The 20,170-nt window shown below is 48.5% G+C and overlaps 1 protein-coding gene and 1 non-coding gene across 6 annotated transcripts; both read left to right on the plus strand.

The window, feature by feature from the left end:
- Window positions 1-1,736: 1,736 nt before the first annotated feature.
- TPD52L2 (TPD52 like 2) lies at window positions 1,737-17,703 on the plus strand. Of its 5 annotated transcripts, XM_050982101.1 has the most exons (9): window positions 1,737-1,909; window positions 2,316-2,455; window positions 3,546-3,694; window positions 4,540-4,599; window positions 6,069-6,128; window positions 10,121-10,222; window positions 15,709-15,757; window positions 15,839-15,887; window positions 15,971-17,703. In XM_050982101.1, the coding sequence occupies exons 1-8, from the start codon at window positions 1,891-1,893 to the stop codon at window positions 15,872-15,874; spliced, it is 615 nt and encodes a 204-aa protein (XP_050838058.1). In that variant the 5' UTR covers window positions 1,737-1,890; the 3' UTR covers window positions 15,875-15,887; window positions 15,971-17,703. The 5 variants fall into 5 exon arrangements, with proteins under 5 accessions (XP_050838058.1, XP_009091320.1, XP_009091324.1 ...); XM_009093072.4 differs by lacking the exon at window positions 15,839-15,887 and having other exon boundaries at window positions 1,742-1,909; XM_050982098.1 differs by lacking the exon at window positions 15,839-15,887 and having other exon boundaries at window positions 1,743-1,909; window positions 2,343-2,455.
- A 2,129-nt stretch (window positions 17,704-19,832) lies between these two features.
- On the plus strand, window positions 19,833-19,904 carry TRNAE-CUC (transfer RNA glutamic acid (anticodon CUC)). The gene has a single exon. It is a non-coding gene; the product is annotated as a tRNA-Glu (tRNA).
- Window positions 19,905-20,170: the final 266 nt, after the last annotated feature.

Raw genomic sequence — 20,170 nt, forward strand, 5'->3', positions numbered from 1 at the left:
GCCCAGCCCTGGCAGAGCCACAGCAGATCCGAAAACACAAAAGGGATTTTATTTTTCCCCTCTCCCCAAATTTAGGATTGTTCTGCACTTCCCAACATCCTTCAAGGTCTTGGGATTGGGGGATGATTAAGTTGGCACCACGATGCATTTAATTAAAAGCCAGCGCCTGAAGGTGGAGGGAAATCAGCTGCTAGAGCAGGGGATTTTTGGAGGGCAATCCCGTGAGGCACAGCCTGATCCCTGGCTGTTCAGGGAGGCTGGACTTGGCAGGGCTTTGTGCCTGGCAGAGCTGGCAGAGGCCACCGCAGTCCCTGTGAGCCGCAGCCCTCCCAGCCCCTCCTGCTGCAGCCACCTCAGGGCCAGATTTTCAGGAACTCAGGCTCCGGTGAGCTTGGAAAAATCCAGATTTTTCTCATGGGCTCAACATTTGGCCACTCCCTGGGTTTTCACTGAGCTCAGCTTCGAAATGAGGTGTGCACCAAGGCTCCAAAATTCACAATAACCCCTCAAAAAATCCCCCAATAAAAAGTTTAGCTGTTCAAGTGCTCCCTGTCCTTCCAAGGCCAAGCAGGCGGATGGGTGTCATGTGCTGTGCTCCAGGAAGGGCATTTCCAGGAGCTCTTGTGGGTGCTAACCCTCTGCTCGGGTGGCCAAGGTGCTGATGGAAAGGGCTCTGACAAATTCCATTTCCCCATTTGTATTCACTTCCCTTTTCATGCCTCGTCCTGGGGAACCCGTAGAGACAGGGGAAAAGGCTCTGAAAATGAAATGAGGCCGCAGCCCAGTGGGATTTTCAAGCAAGGGATTGCAAAATAGCTGGGAGCTTTGCAGCCCAGGGCTTCCAGGTGCCCTGACACAGGTCTCAGACCCTTGCGGAACTGCAGGCTGTGCTGCCATCCACACCCAGCCCCTCCAAAGGGAACAGCAGAATCTCACCAGAGCCGAGCTCTGCCCGCAGCAGGCACTGGCCAGACCTCCCCCTCCTGCCACTAATTCCTCTTTGATGTCACTGCAGGTGGCACCGTGGCAATCCCGGTTTTGAGGCACATTTGGAGCCTGATTCCTGCAGCTGCAATAGTGTGTGTGAGTGTGAGTAGCGTGCAAGAGTGTGATGGTGAGTAGTGTGCAAGAGTGTGAGTGACTGTGTAAGGGTGTGCGTGACTGTGAGTAGTATGCAAGAGTGTTAGTAGTGTGCAAGAGTGTGAGTGTGAGCAGCGTGCAAAAGTGTGCGCTAGAATGACTGAGTGTGCACCAGTGTGAGTGGCGTGCGCTCCCACCCGCGGCCATGGCCTCTTGCCCAGGTTGGGGGGGTCCCTGTGCCCGGGCCCCCGGGGCGGGCTGGGGGTGCCGGGAAGGCTCCGGGCTCCGCAGCCACCGCCGGGCCTAACGGGAGCCCCGAGTCCCGAAGGAGTGTGCGGGGACAGCCGGGGCGGCTCGTCACCGTGCTGAGCGATCGGCGCTAATTAACGAGAGCGGCGGGAGCTGGGCCGGGGAACGGACCTCCGGGATCGTACAGAGCAGGGCAGGGAAGTCCCCGGTGCCCCGTGCCGGTGCTGCCCCATGGCCACGGTGTCCCATTCCGGCGCCGCCCGGTGTGTCGGGCCGTGCCCACTGTCCCGGTGCCCCGTGCCGGTGCTGCCCCCTGCCCTCCGGCCGCGCTCACGGCACCGCCCGGCCCCGCCCGGCCCCGCCCGGACGCGCTGCCCCCTCCATGACGTCACCCCGGTGTCCGGTGCAGGGGGCAGTGACACACGTGTCACCGTCACCGTGGCGACGCGGCGGTGACGCGCTGTGCCCGCGACCCTCCCCGGAACGGGCGGGCGGCGCGCGCTGAGCGCGTCACCGGGGGCGGCGGCGGCGGCGGCGGCTGGACGGGCCCGGGGCGCCGCCATGGAGAGCGCGAACCAGGGTACGGCCCGGGGGCTGCTCCGGCCATGGGGCGCCGGGTGGCGGGGGGTGCCGGGCACGGGGGGAGCCCGAGGACAGCGGTGCGGGAGCTGCCGTTGCCGTGATCGGGGACGCGGCCCCGGGGATGGGGAGCGGCCCCGCGGGTGGGGAGCGGCCCCGGGGGTCTCTCCTTGGCTCCGCTTCCCTCGCCGCGCCCCGTCCCCACCCACGGTGCCGGGCACAGGGGCTGTGAGGCCGCGGAACGCCCGGCGCTGCCCGGTTCCGATGGATGCTCGTGGAGGAAACTCCGGCCGGGGTTTCTGTTCCTGTCCCCTTCCCGCAGCTCCGCCGCCCCCCGCCCTGCTTTGCATAACGCGCCTCGCCTGCCGCTTGCTTATTCCGTGCCCTCTGCTCCTTGTCTGCGACAGATATCAACCTTAACTCTCCCAACAAAGGTCTGCTGGCGGATGCCATGACAGATGTTCCCGTGGATAACGCGGCCCGGGGCGCTGCGCCCCAGGGATTGACTCTGGCCGAGGAGGAGGAGCTGAGAGCCGAGCTCGCCAAGGTACGGGGGGCTCGCCCGGGCAGCGTGTGCCCCGGCTGTGATCTGCTGGGAAGGAACAAACAGGAGCCACGGGGGCAGGACCGGGTGTTTTGTTGTTGGGGTTTGTTTTTTTGGCTTTTAATTTTGCAGTGTTACCTTTGGGTCTCGGAGGTAATTGTTAAAATGCACAAAGCTGGCAGATACTTCAAACGCTGCGGTGTGTTGTTTGCTCTTTCCCAGAACAGCCTAATTTAGAGCTCTAAGGAAACAAGTGGCTTTTGATGCCATGAGCTCAGTGTAGGATTTGAGTTCCATGTGAAGCCAGAAAACACTTCAGGCACATACTAAGCAAAAGAAAGCCATTTTTCCTTGGGAAACTGAAACATTGGAGCACTTAATGAGCTTTTCTTCTTACCTTTAACCCTTAAATATTTATTACACTTTACCGCAACTATTTTTGGTGCCTATACATTTTCAAAGAGCTGAGGGTTTACATTGTAACATCCTGAAGTTTGAGCACCTCTGGTTATCATTTCTGTCTGAAATGTGGCTGAAGATAATTGCAGCTGTTTCTCCGTGGTCCTTTCCTTCATGTGAGAATCCTGTGGTAATTCTTTGACCTGCAGCTTATGGCAGGGGGGGACTTTGCTGCTCTGGGTGCTCATGCAGGGCTTGGTGAGCTGCAGCTAAGGTAGAAATGAACCCACTCTGCCTGGAAGCAGCTCCAGAGTGCTTTGAAAGTGTTGTAGGAAAAAACTCTGAGGAAAAAACTCTTTGCTTTAAAGACATCAGAGGAAAAGAAACAAAAGATAAAATCTTAGTTAATAAGGTTTGGCGACTGAGTGATGTTTACTGTTGAAATTACAATACAAGGAATGGGTTCTGTTCATCTCAGTGCCACTAAGTCACAGTGACTTGTATGGAGGTGAAGTCTGAGTGGCCTCCCATTCCAGCACAGTCCATGTTGAGTTGAATAATTCATCTGATGTTCTTTTCAATTTTTGAAATGAATGTTAATGAGATGTTGCTAGTTTCAAGGGAGGTAAAAATCTGTTTTAATTTAGTTTTTAACTGAACTGTGATTTAACACAAATCTCTGCCTTTCTCTAAGGTTGAAGAAGAAATTGGTACTCTCAGACAAGTTCTGGCTGCCAAAGAGAGGCACTGTGGAGAGCTGAAGAGGAAGCTGGGTCTGACTCCCTTGGATGGGCTAAAGCAGAACCTGTCCAAAAGCTGGCATGATGTCCAAGTCTCCAACGCGTGAGTGTTGCTTGTGACTCCTGTGTTTAACCAGGGCTCTGTGACACTTCCCAGCAGGGTATTTCAGAGCTCTGCTCACTGCCTGGAGGTTTCTCTTCTGGTGGGTTTATAGAGTAAAAGACACCTTTAAAAAATCTATTTCGTGTTTGCATAAACTGGACTTCCATATCCATGATCAGGATAAATTGTTGCTGGCTGCTCTTTGCCATGGTGTTAAAAATCTGGATCACACTTGGTGTTAAAAATCTAGATCTCACTTACTGGTTCAATTTGCCCATTTCTGCCTGTTTTTTTGAGGCATAGGCAGCAGCTGCCTTGTTCTGAACTCAGGCTCAAAGAGAAGTGCAAGCAGTTTCACAGCTTGTGCCAGTTCAGAAGCATTCCCTGGGTTGTATAGCCTGAATTAAAAGCCTGCACTTCCTAGGAAAAAAAATCTGTGATATTGGTGTGCTTCACCAGAGTCATCCTGTCCTAAATATGTGAAGTGAGACTGTTCCTGAACTGTCATTAAGGGTATGGTCCCTCCTGTGCTTGACAGTGCCAGAAGGAGGGACACTGAGGTAAGTTTGTCCCTGCATTGAGTGTCAGGGACTCTGGGTGCCCATGGACATCATTCAGGCTAAAAAGTCTCCTGTACCTTAACTGGGGTTTGGAGTTAATGACAGTGATACTGCAGAGCAGATTGTTGAGCTGTTCATCTTGCTGTTTATTCTTTTCCTTTTTTCCTCATCTTCCCTCCTCTGTCCCTGCCCTGTTTCTGTTATTCCTTTGTCACTGGAATCTGTGTCATTGTCTTCTAAAAAATGAATATTAAAGTTATATTCATTAACACTTTCTGTTTCTAGTTATGTGAAAACATCTGAGAAACTTGGAGAGTGGAATGACAAAGTGACACAGTCTGACTTGTGAGTGCCTCGGGCTCCTCAGCATCACCTCCTTGTTCCTTGCTGCCTTCCCTGATTTGTGCTGCTCCTTGTATCCCAGGCATCAGGACTTGCTTGGAGGCAGGGTGAAACAGGATTGTTACTTCTAGCATGCCTGGCTTCCAGTTAAAAACATCTCTCAGGTGCAGAGGAGATGAGTAAATGTTACTGCCATCATCTCTGTCATGGTCTTGCAGAAGGAAAATTCCAATCAGTTACCAGACCACATTTTGAATAAAAAAAAAAAAAAAAAAAAAAAGAAAAAAAGGAGGGGACAAAAATGTAACCACAATTTCCCTTCAGCTGGTAATTAGTAGGTTAGTCAGTTGTTTCAGGTGTCTTATTAGTGAACTCTACCTATTCTGTGAAACTGTTTCTCATCATGAATGTGGTAGGAATCAGTTTGACTGCTGCCTTTCTGTATGGCCTCCTGGGAGACAAGTGGCTGGAGGTGCTTCCCCATAGCTGGAATTAGGGGCTGTGCAACTGCCAATGTGTTCATGGGCTTCTCAGTCTGCTGCATTGGTGTGTGACCTTTTCCCAGTGTCAGCACTAGAAATCCATGAATTTAATCTTTGCTGTGTATCCAAGCAGGTGACAAATGCACACAAAGAGCATCTGGCTACTTTTGCTTCTGTAATAAATTCTTTAATTATATTAAAGCTCCACTGATATTAGTCATGAATCATTAATTCCTCTGCATAACTGAACTTAAAGAGCCCTTGAGTGCTTTCTGTGCTGAAGTTTCCCTCTCTTTGTCTTGTGTTGAAGGAGATGATTTAGCTAAGAGGAAAATGTGAATTGAGAGCATCACATCATTAGGCAAGGTGGCACTGATCTAATTGGGGCAAGTGAATTCTGGGTGATAAGTCCCCTCCTTTGAGCACCTCTGTGTTCTCTCTGAGGTGGGAGCAGCCACCTCCTGTAGTGTGTGTGTTCTGTACCTCCAGAGTTAGTTGTCACAACCCTTAAGGTACTGTTTTTGTATAGAGAAACATGATTTTTAAAGATCAGAAAAGCAAAAAGTTTAATTGTTTGTCTGGTTCCTGCTGTATTGGTAAAGTACATCTTTGGGTGTGGCAGTTTGATTTTTTTGGCTTTAAGATCAGTTCACTGCTCTGTGCTTTTAATACAGACCAGCAACAGAAGTTGTAGGAAGGGTGCAGAAGATGCAAAGTTTTTCATTTCCTGACACCTTTTAAACTGCAGGCTTTGTTTCTTGGTGCTCAGTGTTTGAACATGCTTAAACAAAAGAAACTGGGGCTTAGGTGTCTCCCTGCCTCTCAAACAGTTCTTTTCCCTCTGGCTGTATCAGAGAGACTGAAGCTGTTGTCAGAGAAATAAAGCCTCTGATACTGTAAGTGTAAAGAGTCCCTAATAATGTAGAAAGTGTCAGAAGAAGCATATGTAGTGAATCTTGGAGCTGTCTCTAACCTCAGTTGTGTTTGTAGATATCTTTCAGCCAGCAGCACACTGGAGGACTGGAATGAAAAATTAACTCAATCAGAAGCGTGAGTGTCTTAACCTTCAGCCTTAACAAATGCTTCCCTCTGCCAGTCTGCTGCCACTAACTGTGCTGTGCCTCTGCTCCCAGTCCTCTGCTTTCACCAGATCTACCTGGACATTTATCTTTCCTGGCTTTTAACTTTTTTAACCCAATGAATGCCTCTGCTGGGAGAGGGAGCTTTTCCTCAGGTGAGTATCCAAGTGATACTCTGTAAATGCCTGCCTGGTCTCAGGAACTGGCTGGAACTCTTGGGTAGCTGAGACCTGTGTGCCACATGTTCCACCTTCAGCTGAGAAGCTGTGGAATAGCCAGACTGCCTTTCTTGTTACCCCAACATGCTCTGCAGGGAGCAGGAGCTTTGCTTTCTGCTGTGGTACCTGATGAGAACAGAGCTGTAGTGTCCAGGGCAGCTTCCTGTCATGTTGGGGCCACAAATCGACTCAACCAGCTTAAACCTCACAGCTGTTCTACTCCATTTGTTGAATGCAAATCTCTCTTAGGTGTGCTCTTACTAAATGCCTGAAATTAAATTCTCATCTGGACTAAATTATGGAGGGATATTGTGGAAGTTCGCCTTTGTCTTTCTCACTGTGCATTTCCCACAGTGTGTAGAGCAATCCCTTACATTGCTGGAGAATGTGCAGGTACGTTTTGTCATTATTTTCTGAGCTGATTTAAGCTGGGGAGGTAGGTCTTAGATGTGAGCCAGCTTTTCCTGTTCCCTGGAGCTGTTCTAAAGAGCAGTCCTTGGAGCTGGCTGGTTATCAGCAGCATGTGTGAGTGCACAGTTTTCTTCCTAACACGGGTGAAAGAGGAGCAGAGATAAAGTGTAGGAGTAGCAGAAAGAACTTTGAAGTATACAGGTCGACTTTCAACTGTGTTTTCTAGATTAAGAAGCTGTAAACTGTCACCATTTCACTTGCCAAGTAGAGTGACCTTGGTTTTTGTGCTTGCTGTCAGTGGCTGACTCCAGCAGAGTTCAGAGTCCCTCCCTGGGTGTGCCTGCAAGAGCAGAAAGCTTCTGGTTAGATGTGTTTCCTTGTACTTCATAAGCACAGAAATGTGGAGGAAATGAGCTTTTGTGGAGCACTTGGGGGCTGAAGAGCTGTGGCACCTTTGCCTTCCTGCTTGCTTTGGCACTGGACAGAGTGACAGCTGGTGCTGGCAAGGTAGAGACTGAAACAGGGACGTGAGGGGGATTGAAAGATTCCAGCAACATTTCAGAAATCAATCAGAGTTTCTACTTCTACAAAGTTTAGTGAGTGCAAAAAGGCAAGTTCAAGAAGTCCAAGGGTGAGGTTTCATTCCTGTGTTTTTGGGTTTTTATGCAAATAAATCGTCTTTCCTGTTTCAATGCTGCTCAGCTCTGTAACTAACAAGGCTCTTGAGTGAGCTGGGAATGGACCTGACTCCTGACCTTATGGTGCTTTTGCATGCTGTGGAATTTCCTGGTGTTTGCCATTCCTGGCCACAGACTTTCCCTCTGCAAGCAGTACATAAACAGGGAAAAACCCACCCCAGTCTGTTCCTAGATCCAGTTTCACTGTAAGCAGAATGTGAGGTGACTTACACAGTTTGTGTCTTTAGGCAGACAGCTCAAATGGTGATTGCTGGATGAAAGCAAGTGAGAGGAAGCTGCTGTTAATGGATAAAGGAGGATTTGAGGGTGCAGATTTCACTCCTTCCTGTCAGGGTTTGTAGGAGAGGGGTGCAGTGAAATGTTTGAATACCACAGGATGACCAGCACAGGGCAGAGATCATCTCTGCAGCTTCTGCTGCAGCCAATTGCCTGTAAGTAAAGTGGGGTATTAGCCAGAGCTTATATTTATTACTCCCAGATTTGGATTATTCCATTGTGCTTTGTGCTGGGGCTAAGGGAAGAGAGTGCTTGTGAATTTACACCCATGGAAAACCAGGCTGTGGCACTTGCAGGAGAAGAATTGCAACTTCTAGGTCAGGGCTGGGTGTAGTTTAAGTTGCATTAAAGCCTTGTATAAGCTGATCCCTTGCTGTCACATCTGCAGCTGCGCATGTGTGTGGTGGCAGTTCTGGGTTACAGAGCTGTTCATCTCCCTGTGCTTCCCTGGCTCTGCCTGGCAGCAGTGAGGTGTGTACGTGTGTGTGGGAGCTGTGGATGCAGGACTAGGCTGGCCATCTGATCAGCTGCTGCTTTTTTGTGCTTCCAAGTTTATATTTAATCCAGATCGTTGCCTTGATCTAGATTGCTGTGCCAGCACAAGCAGTTGTGCTGGAGGAAGGAGCACACTCAGGCAGAAGCAGCAGCACCCAAGCACTTGCTCTTCAGTTATATGAAAAATTCTGCTGTCAGGTGTGGAAAACATGATTGGAAAATCTCTGGCCTGCTGAAGCTGGGCATAATACCTGGAATTTTGCAGTATGAATGGCATGATGGTGTCTTTGGAGGCTGTAAAGCATTCCTCGGGGCTGAGCTCTGAGTGCTAAGCAGACCTGGAGTCAGCATTGCTACTTTGGTGAGCACGAGGTCTTCAATACTTGTTAGGCAGCTGTAAATCAAGCCCCATGACAGGGCTCAGCCAGGGAGGAGCCTGGCTGCTGAAGGCAGGGCTCGAGATCCTCCTCAAACACTGTGGTTGCAATAGGAAGGCAATCCTTGTGTGAGATCAAGCAGCCTTGGTGCTGATCAGTTCACTCCTAAATTGTGCTGAGGTGCAGAAAATTGTGCTGTGCAGAGGCAGTGTTGAGGCCTTGCTGTTGGGGTATGCTCAGGTTCTTCCGGACCTCTGGACTTCAAGAAGAATTGGTCTGAAAAATGGAATTACAGGAATTATAGGAGTTACAGGAATTCTCTCTGAGAAGCAGGAAGAAGGAAGGAAAAGCTGATGCAGTTTTGCCCTGTTCTGCCTAAGTCTCGTGTGTATTCATGATTCAGAAATACTTGGCTGTGGTTTTAAAAATAACCAACAAAACCCAACATGTTGTAATTGGAATTGCTCAAATCCAGTTCTGGTGCTGTGGTGCTGCCCTTGCACTTCTGCCTGGAGAGAAGGAGATGTGAGTAAGTCATCTGTCACCGTGGTGTTTGTAGCCAGGGCAGCTCAGGCATGAGAGAACATTAGGCTGTTTATAATGCCCTTCTCCCAAATGTCCTCACCAGGCAAAAAAATAATCTCAAGCTGAAATATTTGGAATAAGAAAAGTTTAAAATGCTGAACTTGTTTTCCAGCCTGAGTCTTTTCTTTGTAGTCTGAAGAATGACATAAATCTAGATGTTAATCATCAGCTGGAGAATAGTTTAGAGAGAATGAATTAATGAAAGTGACACAAAGAATCTTTGTTCCTGAGATTAGTCTCATCTGGAGGAAACAAAGGTTCTCAGGTGTCTCCAGCTCAGGTAGAAACTCAAATAATCAGCTGACAAATAAAAGCTGTCAGACTTTTTACCTACTGTGGTTAATGGTAACTGATAGGAAACTTCTCTACTAATTTATTTCTAAACTGCTGCTGTAGAGCTAATGCTGATTCCTGCATTTCTTTTCTATATGATGATTATGGTCTTGCTTCTTGCCTCTTTCCTCCAAAACATAACTCCACGTCAAGTGCTATGGCTTCCTCAAGGCTGAAAGGATAGTTTGGAATAGGTTCCTAGATTTATTTTCTCCAGGACATGAAAAGATGATTGCAGAGCAGTTAGGCTGCAGTGCTGAGGTGTTAGAGCTTCCATGTGGAAAATTTTGCTTTGTTTTTTAGCAAATATTTGTTAGATTTAACAATATATGGTCAAAAGTAGAAGGTGAGAAAAGGTTAATGGAAAGGTTAATCCTACACTTGCTGCTTTTGTAAAACTTCAAGTATTTGAATATGTGCAAATCTGGGAGTGGCTCTTTCAGTGAAGTCAGTGCAGCTCACTAACCCAGCTTCTTTCCTTTAATATGGGGTCCTTTTCCAAAATGGGGAGGGGGGACACTTTTTGATCCAACTTGTTAGTTCAGCTTATGAATTTTTTTTCCCATGTAGTTATAAGAAGACCCAGGAAACCCTTTCCCAGGCAGGACAGAAGACTTCAGCAGCCCTTTCCAATGTAGGTTCTGTTATCAGCAGGAAGCTTGGTGACATGAGGTAAGATTTCTGCTTTGCACTCCAGGGCTTTGATCTTGGTTTCAAACAGGAATGGGACTTTAGACAATAACTAGGCTTTCTTCCATTTTTCTGCTTAGCTGGCAGCATGTTGCTGTTGATGGACTGCCACCTTCTGTGTGGCCCTGTGCATTGTAGTTTAGGGCAGATTAAACTCTTACTGTAGACTTACTGAGGGGATAAGCCTGTTCTAAGGCATTTAATTTGGTTTGGTTTAGGAGAACTGACCAAACATTTTTTTAGCAGCTTTCCCCCTTTTACCATCATGTGGTTTCACTGCAGCTTTTATATTATATGTAAGAAATTAGAATTAAAATTTCCCTTTTCTATTTCTTACTTGTTTATGGAGGTGTGTTTTCTCAGTGTAACTGCTTTGGATTAGAGAGGGATCATCCCTCCTGTGCTCTGTTATGATTAAAAACAAAAAGGGAAAAGTCTGTTTGCTGCATTCCATGTGGTTTCAAGCCCTGGGTGTTGACATTCCATGGAGAGGGGCCGCATGTCTTCCAGGCACAGTTATGTCATGTTGGTTGGAAAATATCAATTGATTCAGAAGATTATGACAACATTAACATTTTTTTCTGTGGTTGGGGTTATCTCCATTCCTTAAGTGGATGACCACCGAAATAATTGCAAATTTCAACCTCTCCAAACTGGCAAGAGGGACAGGTTCTCCTGGCTGAGGTTCTTGCTCTGTGAGATTCTCAGCTGTACAAAGGCCAAGGTTAGAATTGGTGATTTACCTGCTCCTCAGAACTTTAAGCTAAAGATTTCTTCCCCACTGATGGTAACATCCACATTTTTCTTGCAGAATCCCTTGACCATGTTTTTCTTGGATTTGAGAGCTAATTCTGGGTGTACAGCCTGTTTAGGTTACTAAGGAAGGATTTTTAGAGCTTGTATTTAACATGCTGTCTCAGAGCTTGGATTGAATGGGTAGCTGTCATTCTTTGTAGGGAATTTCCTATTCCACTGTGGCTGGGAGTATCTGAGTGGTAAGAACTTGTTGGCCTCTGATCACACAGTACTGATTTATTCTGGTTCTGTCCTCAGTGAGTTAGTTACTGTGTTCCTTGAGGGTGTTTTTTGATGTTTTCAGAAGCTCACATCTCTGAATTTGGCAGAGGGATAGCTGGCTTCCTACCCTTTCCAGCATTCAAGTTGTAACTTTTCTTTCCTGGAAACTCCCTAGTCTGATGGAAAAAGAGAATTTCATGTAATCACAGCAGATTACAGATACTGGCACAAGATGTGGTGGGAACACATTTTGCCAAACTGATAAATGAACTTGGGGCCTGGTTTCTGCAGTCTGGCTGGGCTATTGCATCAAAGGAATGGGAACTGTGCTTTTTTTGGGATCACATGGGGAACTCCAGAACTGGGGTTGCCACAGGCAGAAGCTGTTTGGACGGGCTTGGTCCTGCCTGTTGTCTTTGAGCTGGGAGAATGCAGGTCAGGCAGCTGCTGAAATGCTTGTGCCATCCCAGGAGCAGGTGGTAGAGGGAGGGGAAACTCTCCCTGATGGCAGAGCTGGCCTGGCACAGTCACTGTCACAGCTGGCCACGTAATCAGCTGGCCCAAGCACATGCCAGGCCTTTGCAGCAATGGGTTTTCTCAGCTTCAACATCTGCATTCCTTTTTATAGCTAATACCTTGGGTGAGGTGTTATGAAATACAGGCAGCTTCTGTTTTATCATTTGGGAATCCCTGCCAAAGTTATTTCAGCAGGATTTGTGTATGTGGCCCTGTGGGGGAACACAGTAATGATTTTTTTTAAAGACTTTTAGTTTTTCTCTGCAAATATAAACAGACTTCTAACTCCTGTGCTACATCCAAGTCTTCCTATTTCTGATACTGTGGAAGTTTAACTCTGGGCATAAGGTTTTGCAGGGGCTGTCCCACTTTTCACCCTTGCCAGGTGAACTCTGGTGTTCTGGTATGTGATCAGAGCTGACAAGGAGTGAAGTCTGTTGTATTGCTGTGATCACTGCTCTGAACCAGTGGGATGATCTCTGTTCCCAGAGAATCTCTCTTACAGGCCTTGTAGCCTACACTGACCTCCATTTCTGTACTCTGGTTTTTTTCCTTCTTACACTACAAATTCACTTGTAAAGCGAGTTTATTTTCCAGCACTGGAAGTGTTGAGATAACAGAGGGGATTTCCTTGTTTAGTCAGCCTTCACTGGCTGATAAGTGCAAGGAAAGCCTGATGAATGGGGCAGAGCCTCCAATACACTGAGGGTGTGGGTCTAATTCCATTAAAAATGCTTGGGCCAAATTGTTTTTAAAAAAGTAGTATGTTAAATCTTTGGACGTGCTGTATTCTGGTCAAAATAATTTTGATGTGTGGATTGTAACCTTGGGAAGTTAATGCTGTAACTGTGTGCTTGCTGCATTAATGCTCTACTGGATTGCTCTGAGGAGAGGAAATGAACCTTAGTGGGTGGGATTTTTTCAAATCTTGGCCTGTTCAGATGTCTCTGTTATCTCCACCTACAGTTAAAAAGTAAATTGGCTTTTAAACATTCTGTTGCTGCATTTTACTGATGCCAGTAAACTGCAAAATTGGAAGTGTTTCCTTTTTGTTGCTTTGTGGGTTTGTGTCCACCTGTGCACTTTGTGGTGTGTGATGAAGTTTGCTGCTGTACATAATGCTACGAGCAAATTCATTAGGAAATGTCAGCCTGAACCCAGAGTGCCTGCAGATTCTGGAATGTATGTGAACTTTCGATCATTGTGGAAGGAGGAGAAGGGTTACTGCTAGGTCCAGGCCAAGATGCTGAACAAGGAACCAGTGCTTGTGGTATTCTGTATGGAGCAGCATGGTGCATGGATGTTCTGTGTTGTTCTCCTTTAAGCAAGAGTAAGTAGAAGGTTAATTTATTTCACATGCAAAGGCAGCATTTCAAGGCATCTGCCCTGCCAAAGAGCTGACTTGGATATATGGGGAAATGAAACCACAGAGCCCAACATCTTCACTCTGTCTGTCAGGAAAAGCCCTTGTACTCATTGCCAAGTACTTCACATCCAGCTTGCCATGACTGCTTCCTACTGCAGAAGAATTATATTTAAGTGGAATAAAACACTGCTCTGGCAGGAGAAGCTCCTTTAGAGCATCCTGGTAATCTTCCTAATAGAAGTAGGAAACCTCAGTCTGTTGTTTCAGACTGCTGAGATGCTGCTGCATTGCAAAATCCCATCCTAAAAATGGGCAAGCAAGTTACAGGTAAACATGATACCTTTAATCTTCTCTTTAGTAACCTGCAGTGCATTTGTTCTCTGAACTGTAACTTTGAGATTTGCAGGCTTGGCAAGATGAAGTGCTGGTATCCATTGCAGGTTGCCCTTACTCAAGTCCTTACCAGAAGTCTGAGCAATGCTGTCTTTGTATGAGGGATCACAGGGGGAAATGGGGGAAGGAGGTATCTCTGCCAATATAGCTGGTGCTTGGTAAAACCTTCAGTTTAGAAAAAAATGCTTAAAAAAACATGTTAAAGGAACAGGTGGGGTAGGTAAAGTGTTTTGGTTTTCTGTTGCACATCTACTCCTTCCCCTCCCCAGCTGAGTTCTAAGTTGATGTAGGTGCTGTTATTGCTCTTTGTGAAACATTTTAGCTTGTCTGGAGTTAATGAAAAGCTTTTATTTGCTTGCTCTTGTGATTTATTTTGAGAGGCTTCCTCCTGGGTAGTTGACTTTGCTGTCCCAATGTTCTGTGACCATGTCCCTGCATTTGGTGTTTAGCTCTGTGCAAGTTTCTGACCATTCCTTCCTTTTTCTCTCTGCTGCCCGTGGCCTCTCCCAGGGCTCACTCCATCTCACATTCCCTTAGGTAAGATACTCTTCAAGGCTCTAAAAGAGCATTTGTTTCTGTGCCAGGCCCTTGCAGACCTTAAAGGGGAAGCTGGTTATTTAAGCCTTGCCTAAACTTTTGACACAGATTGAGAAATCTACCACAAACCAATGCCCTGGGATTGACTTTTGGATCACAGTTCAGTTAAATACTGGCTATCCTGTGTCTGGGAAACTAAACTCGGAGCTGCAGCTATCAAATAAGGGGAGAGAGGGCTGGCTCCTACCACTTGGGCTGTGCACAGCAACCTGACAGTGAGTGCTTCACACCTGGGGTTAGGCTGCTTTTGCATGGTGTCAAATTGTTGTTAACTTTTTCCTCCTTGTCCCAAACGCTTCCGAGCAGCGGCTACTCCATCCGCCACTCGATAAGTATGCCAGCCATGAGGTAATGTAGCACATGCCTGTGTCTGCTGAGTGGGGCTGGGGGGAGGACAGCTGCCTCCATCACTGCTGGGGAGTTTGTTCTGACTTGGACAGCCAGCTCCCTTCTCGAGCAGGCCCCTCTCTGAGCGTGGATTAAGCACGGCCTGCAGTTTGACTATTTAAAGGGTTTTTTAATATCTCTTAAGGTCATTAGCACCTGTCTTTTCTTGGACTAAGTGAAGTGTTGCACCTGTACCAAAGTCTGGTTGAAGCTTGCAGCTTTCAAAGGTCCCTGAAGGGCAGGATTACAGTTCTGCCACAATGTATGGCACAGCCATTGCTGACACTGAGGTGAATCCTAACAGGAACCCTCTCAGCCTTCCCTCACTGTGCCTTAGCTGGTGATCTCCTTGCAGGAGAAATGATTGCCAGGGCTGGACAAGCCCACAGAATTCTCTCTGTTCATCCTCTTTCCAGATCAGCAGAGGTTATTTTATGGCTGCAAATCTAAAGCAATTCCTTGGAACAAAAATAACTGAGATGGGGCGAGTCATCTCCCAGCGCTCCCGCAGCCTGGCCCGGGGGAGCAGCTCGATGAGTAATTGCCTGGTCTGGATGCTCAGTACAGAGCACTCCCTGAAATCCTTTGCCAGCCAAGCAGCTTGTTGGGTTGTCAAACAACTGACCTGGTTTTCTTTGCTAGAAATATGAAATGCTCTGATTAATTTATTAAGCTGGATTTTTGTGAGCATTTCCTGATGCAGATGATCACCCCTGTAGAAATAAAACTGCTGATAGGTGCAGGTACGTGGCACTTCCCCTTCCTCCCCATGGGATATGATACAGGAAAATGAAGCCTTTGTTTTAAACCTTTCTCAGTTTTCCCTTTCCACTATTTAAAACAGAATGTTTTTAGTTGGAAGTTTTTTTAAGCTAAGAGCTGTTTTCTTCTCCACTTAAATGGGCCTTGATTCCCCAGTAAACTAGGACTTGTTTCCCTCAACATTTTAGCTTGAGCAATTGAGTGAACTGCATGTGGAATAAGTGTTTCCCTTCAGAGTTTGGATGTGGTGTTCATGCCTAGGGTGCCTGAGAGATTTGTGCCAAAGGCTGTGAGGAGCTGGAAGTGTTCTGGGTGATGGTGTCACTGCCAGGGAGTGGCCACAGAGCCCAGTCACACTGTGCCATTTGATATAGTTAAGAGCTAACTTGTCTTGATTTGTTGTTTTTTTCTCCCCTCTTCTTTCTTCAAGGAATTCTGCAACCTTCAAGTCCTTTGAAGATAGAGTTGGGACCATAAAGGTAACAGTCTGCTTTGTCTTGTAAACACACAGCGTGAAGCCTTGTGCAGAAACTTTAATTTCTGCAATGTTTTTCTTGTAGACTAGTATTCGGGCAAATGGCCTCTCAGATATGTGAAGTCTTGGCTACAGTAGGTGACCTCGACAAGGGGGAATTGACTTGGTATTCCCAGTGCTGCTTTCTTGGTGTCCTCACTCTCTTCTCTCCTTCCAGTCCCGAGTGGTGGGCAGCAGGGAAAACAGCACTGACGGCCTCCACTCTCCCTCTGGAGCTGGGGACAAGCCTCCACAAGACAACGCTCCCTTCTAGGCCTGGATGTGGCTTTGCACAGCTGTGCACAACTGGAAGAGCCCCCTCCCTCCCAAACCTTCACCACAGCAACAACATGCGAATCCAAGAAGGGGCTGAGAGCCAGTCTGGAGAGATCCATCCTTCATTCATAGACACTGCTGCTGGATCCAAGTCAAATAAAGAGAATGCAAAGTTTTGTACACAAATAATATTTTACACTAAAGTTTGTAGATTAAATTTATCACTGCTGTCCTTTTGGGAGAGCGTGTAAGCTGGAGTTTCCTCATAGTAGCTCAGAAACGCCACTGCTGTGGATGCAAACAGTTTTCCCTTGTCTGTCATGGCTTGGAGCAGATACATGGCCCTGAGCAGCATGAGGAGGGCAGTAACTGAAGAAGCCAAGTGCATGGGCACCTTAGCTTCAGCTTCTGGCTCCGTTCTCTGTGTGGGCTACTCTGAGAGCTCCCAGGCTTCTCCTGTTACTGTTTTCTCTGGCTCTCATTGGAGCTGTCAGGCTGATGGGGTAAACAGTTGGGGTTTTTTCTGGGCTCCTAAAAGGCAAACTTCACTTAGCAGCTGCCTCATTGTTACACTAATGCTCTAGCTTTAACAAAACTAAGAATCTTTATTTTTAAATGCAACGAACTTTAAAGAAATAAAGCGTAAAAACAAACAAACAAAAAAAAGCTTTTGCATATTAGGGCAAAGCTCCCTTGGACTCTGAAGCTGAACTGCAAGCCTTACATCACTTATGCTTTACTTGTTTATGATTTATTTTCTGTAGAGGAGACTGCAAGGGTTCTAAAGCTGGTTGTTGAGCACTGGAGTTTTGCATCATGCAGTCATAGCAGCATGTTTATAAAGCCAGTTCTTGTGTTAAATTCAGTGGTGCACTCTTGAGTGTATGAAACTTGCTTCTCCCTTCTCAGCTTATCCCTTCATTCTTGGAGGAGGAATTTCTGAAGGCTGGAATATGGATACCATTGGAGGGACTCTGCTCTGCTCTCTGAGGGCTCCTCCAGCTGGTACATCTGGCTGTGACTGGATGGGTTTCTCAGTTGAAAGCCCCAGCTCTAATTTTAGTTTACAAAACTGGCAGAGAGTCATGGAGCTCACCCAGTCCCTCCAGGGGCTGGATGTTTTGCTCTTTTGATGTCCAACTTCATTGCTCAGGAGCTGACAAATTCCAAGTTTTCTCCTAGAGGCCTGGTCTTATTCTAGGCAAGGTGCCTCCACATAGAAATACCTAGAGTGAGCAATTCTGTGCCTTAGAGGCGAAGTGGGACTTACTCAGGTCTTTAAACTTATGTACATATCTGGGTAGTTTTAGTGGTTGATCACCCCGGAGGGACTGAACTGCCTCTGACCCTTTAGAGAAGCAAGTTTTGACACTGATTTGATAAATCTCCATTTCCCCCACCCCTGCTCCCCTCCCTCTGCAGACCTGGGGATGTGGGATGAGATGTTAGTGGGCAGATGTACTAGGCCATAGGTGGAGTGTAGAGTGTCGTTCACAGGCACTCCTCGTTTGACTGGAACTGTGAGGAGCAGACCCAGTGAAATGGGGACTGCAGGAGCTTGGGTATGGAACTGTTTCTCTTTAAGATAAAGACTGAGGATATGTGTCAATAAAGAATTCCTTTGGGAGAAAATGGGGTGAATGTCTTTGTCTTGTTCTAATGGCACCAAAATCCTCTCTTGAGTGGTTGTTATGAACTCGTCAGGTAAATACCAACTGCCTGCAGCAGCCTGAGGTGAGAAGCAAGTGAAATATTCCATCCTATCCCTCTGGTTTATCTGCTGGCTCTGTGGATTCTCTCTCATGAAAGAATGTACTAAATAATATTTACAGTCTGATGTTTCCTTTCCAAGATACTGGACACTATTCCCAAGCTGTTTCCTCCAGGCTGGGGAGCTGCAAAACTCCATGGCTGGTGCTGCAGGTGAATTCCAAACTTCCTCATGCCCTTCTCCTGAGCTGGGAGCGTGGGGCTGCAGTCCCAGCAGTAACCTTGGCAATGAGAGCTGAGGCTGGAGAAATTCCTAATGTGGAAAAGCTGCAGCTGAGGTGCTGGTGTGGCTTGACAGCATGATACCTCAGGGAATCAGTCACCTCCATGGAAGCTCTGGCAGTCGAACAGCACAGCATGGGGAAGTTGTGAATGGGTGGCTGGAGCTGGGAGCTGCTGTCTCCAAGTTTAAAAGGGCAGTGCTGAGCAGGCAAATAGGTTGTGAAGAGGCCACAAGAGATGCTCCATGTGCTGTTTGCACAGGAAGGATTCCCAGCTAGGCTTGGGACATCTGCTTGGTGATGAGGGTTTGGTTTTGGATTTGTGGGATTCGGGTGTTTGTTTTGAAGGTTGGGGGTATTTTTCCTACATCACTTCATTAGGTAAAACTACATCTCTCCAAGTGGGGCTAAGGACAGACAGATTGGTGTGAGACCTGGTCCTGGAGGAGAGATGCTGCTGGGAGCACCCAGGCTGAGGTGAGGGCAGATGGCTCTGTCCCACAAAGCAGATAAACAGCAGAATCGAAAAGTAAGTCAGTGCAAAAAGCAGGAAGGAGCCACTTTTCCCTGCTGGCACCATGTCCCAACCCTTAGCCAAAACCACAGCAAGTGTTTCTTAAGGAATTTGAGATTTATGGTCTGAGAGGGGTTGCACAACGACTCCAGCAGCCTGTGCTCATTCTGGCCGAGCGAGCAGTATCCAGAGCCAAGCTGCCAGCCTGGGCCCACTTGCTGCACCCCCGTGGGTGCTGGGGTGGGCTCAGCACCTCTTCTTGTGTGCAGACTCTGTGCAAGATCCAAGGTCAGTGCTGGGGAGCCCTGTAAATGGCTGGTGTTTTGGACAGGGAAAGGTGCAGGAGCTGGGCTGGAGATGGAGCTGGAGCAAGGAGATGGTGTGGGTGTGTGATTCATGGTGATGACTCTGTTGGCAAATAGGATCCATCATCATTCATTTCTTTAAAACGTGAGTCAGAGGCAGCAGACGGGAAAGGCCATTAGAGCCTCACGGAGAAGACGCACACCAGCAGGAGTGATGGGAGGGACAACTGGAACCAGGCACCACCCCAGCCCCACCTGCTCCAGGATGCACTGGATAGGTGGAAATTGTGTTTTTACCTAACCCTGGGAAATAGCCGTGTTTCCCAGGAAACAGCCAGGAACGCCAGGAAACTTGAGCAACTGGGGAAAACAGACTCGGGAGCTTAAACCCCTCGTCTGCCCTAATTGTAAGCACTCGTTTTCGTTAAAGGGAACCGGCTCTGCACCGAGCTCCTGAGGACCCCAAGGGCCGCTGTGGGGCTGGGTGGGATGCTCGGAAGGCGCTGCCCAGGCTCATTGCGGGTCGGTGCGCGGGCAGCGGGCTGTGACAGCGCCCTAAAGGCGGGGAACCCTCAGCCTGCAGCACGCGGGTGATGTCCTGGGCGTGTTCCGTGTGCTGCTGCAGCCCGAGCCTCCGGCTCCTCCACTGTCCCTGTAGTCCCGTACCTCTGTCCCCAGCCCGCAGATCCCCGTGTCACAGCCCCGAACCCAGCGCTCCCTGTGCCACGGTCACCAGCTCCTGTGAGAAGCTGCAGCCCCTGGCCTCACTGATCCTTGTGCCGCAGCCGACAACTCCACTGCAGACCCCGGTCCCCGTGCCACAGTCACTGGCTGCTGTGATGGATGGCAGCCCCCGCCCCCTGTACCGCAGTCCCCAGTCTCAACGTATCACTGTCCCTGCCTGGCCGCAGACGAAGTGCATGAAATATCCCGAGCAAGAAAAGAACGCACCGCTCCCTGGTGGTCTAGTGGTTAGGATTCGGCGCTCTCACCGCCGCGGCCCGGGTTCGATTCCCGGTCAGGGAAGTCCTTTTTTGCCGCGCACTCTCCCGCTTTTCCCCCTTCCGTCCCCGCCCCCTCCGTTCCCGTCGGGATCCCCCGCGCGCTCCCGGCGCTGCGGCCGCGTGCCCGCGCGCGGCGGGGGCGCTGCGTGTCGGAGACGCGCATGCGCAGTGTGCCGGTGCCGCCCCCTCCCGTGGCCGGGTCCCGGTCGGTGTCTGGCGGCGGCGGCGGCACCGGCGCTGAGGACGGAGCGCGCGCGCCGCCGCGACCGGGCCCCGCGCGAGGCCCTG

Source organism: Serinus canaria, chromosome 20, assembly GCF_022539315.1.
Source record: "Serinus canaria isolate serCan28SL12 chromosome 20, serCan2020, whole genome shotgun sequence".
In the NCBI taxonomy this organism is placed as follows: domain Eukaryota; kingdom Metazoa; phylum Chordata; class Aves; order Passeriformes; family Fringillidae; genus Serinus; species Serinus canaria.

Excerpts from the sequence above, each read along its gene's own strand:
- TPD52L2 (XM_009093072.4), top strand. Across the intron at positions 2,456-3,545 it reads TGAGAGCCGAGCTCGCCAAG|GTTGAAGAAGAAATTGGTAC; the intron begins GTACGGGGGGCT and ends CCTTTCTCTAAG. Across the intron at positions 4,600-6,068 it reads AAAGTGACACAGTCTGACTT|ATATCTTTCAGCCAGCAGCA; the intron begins GTGAGTGCCTCG and ends TTGTGTTTGTAG.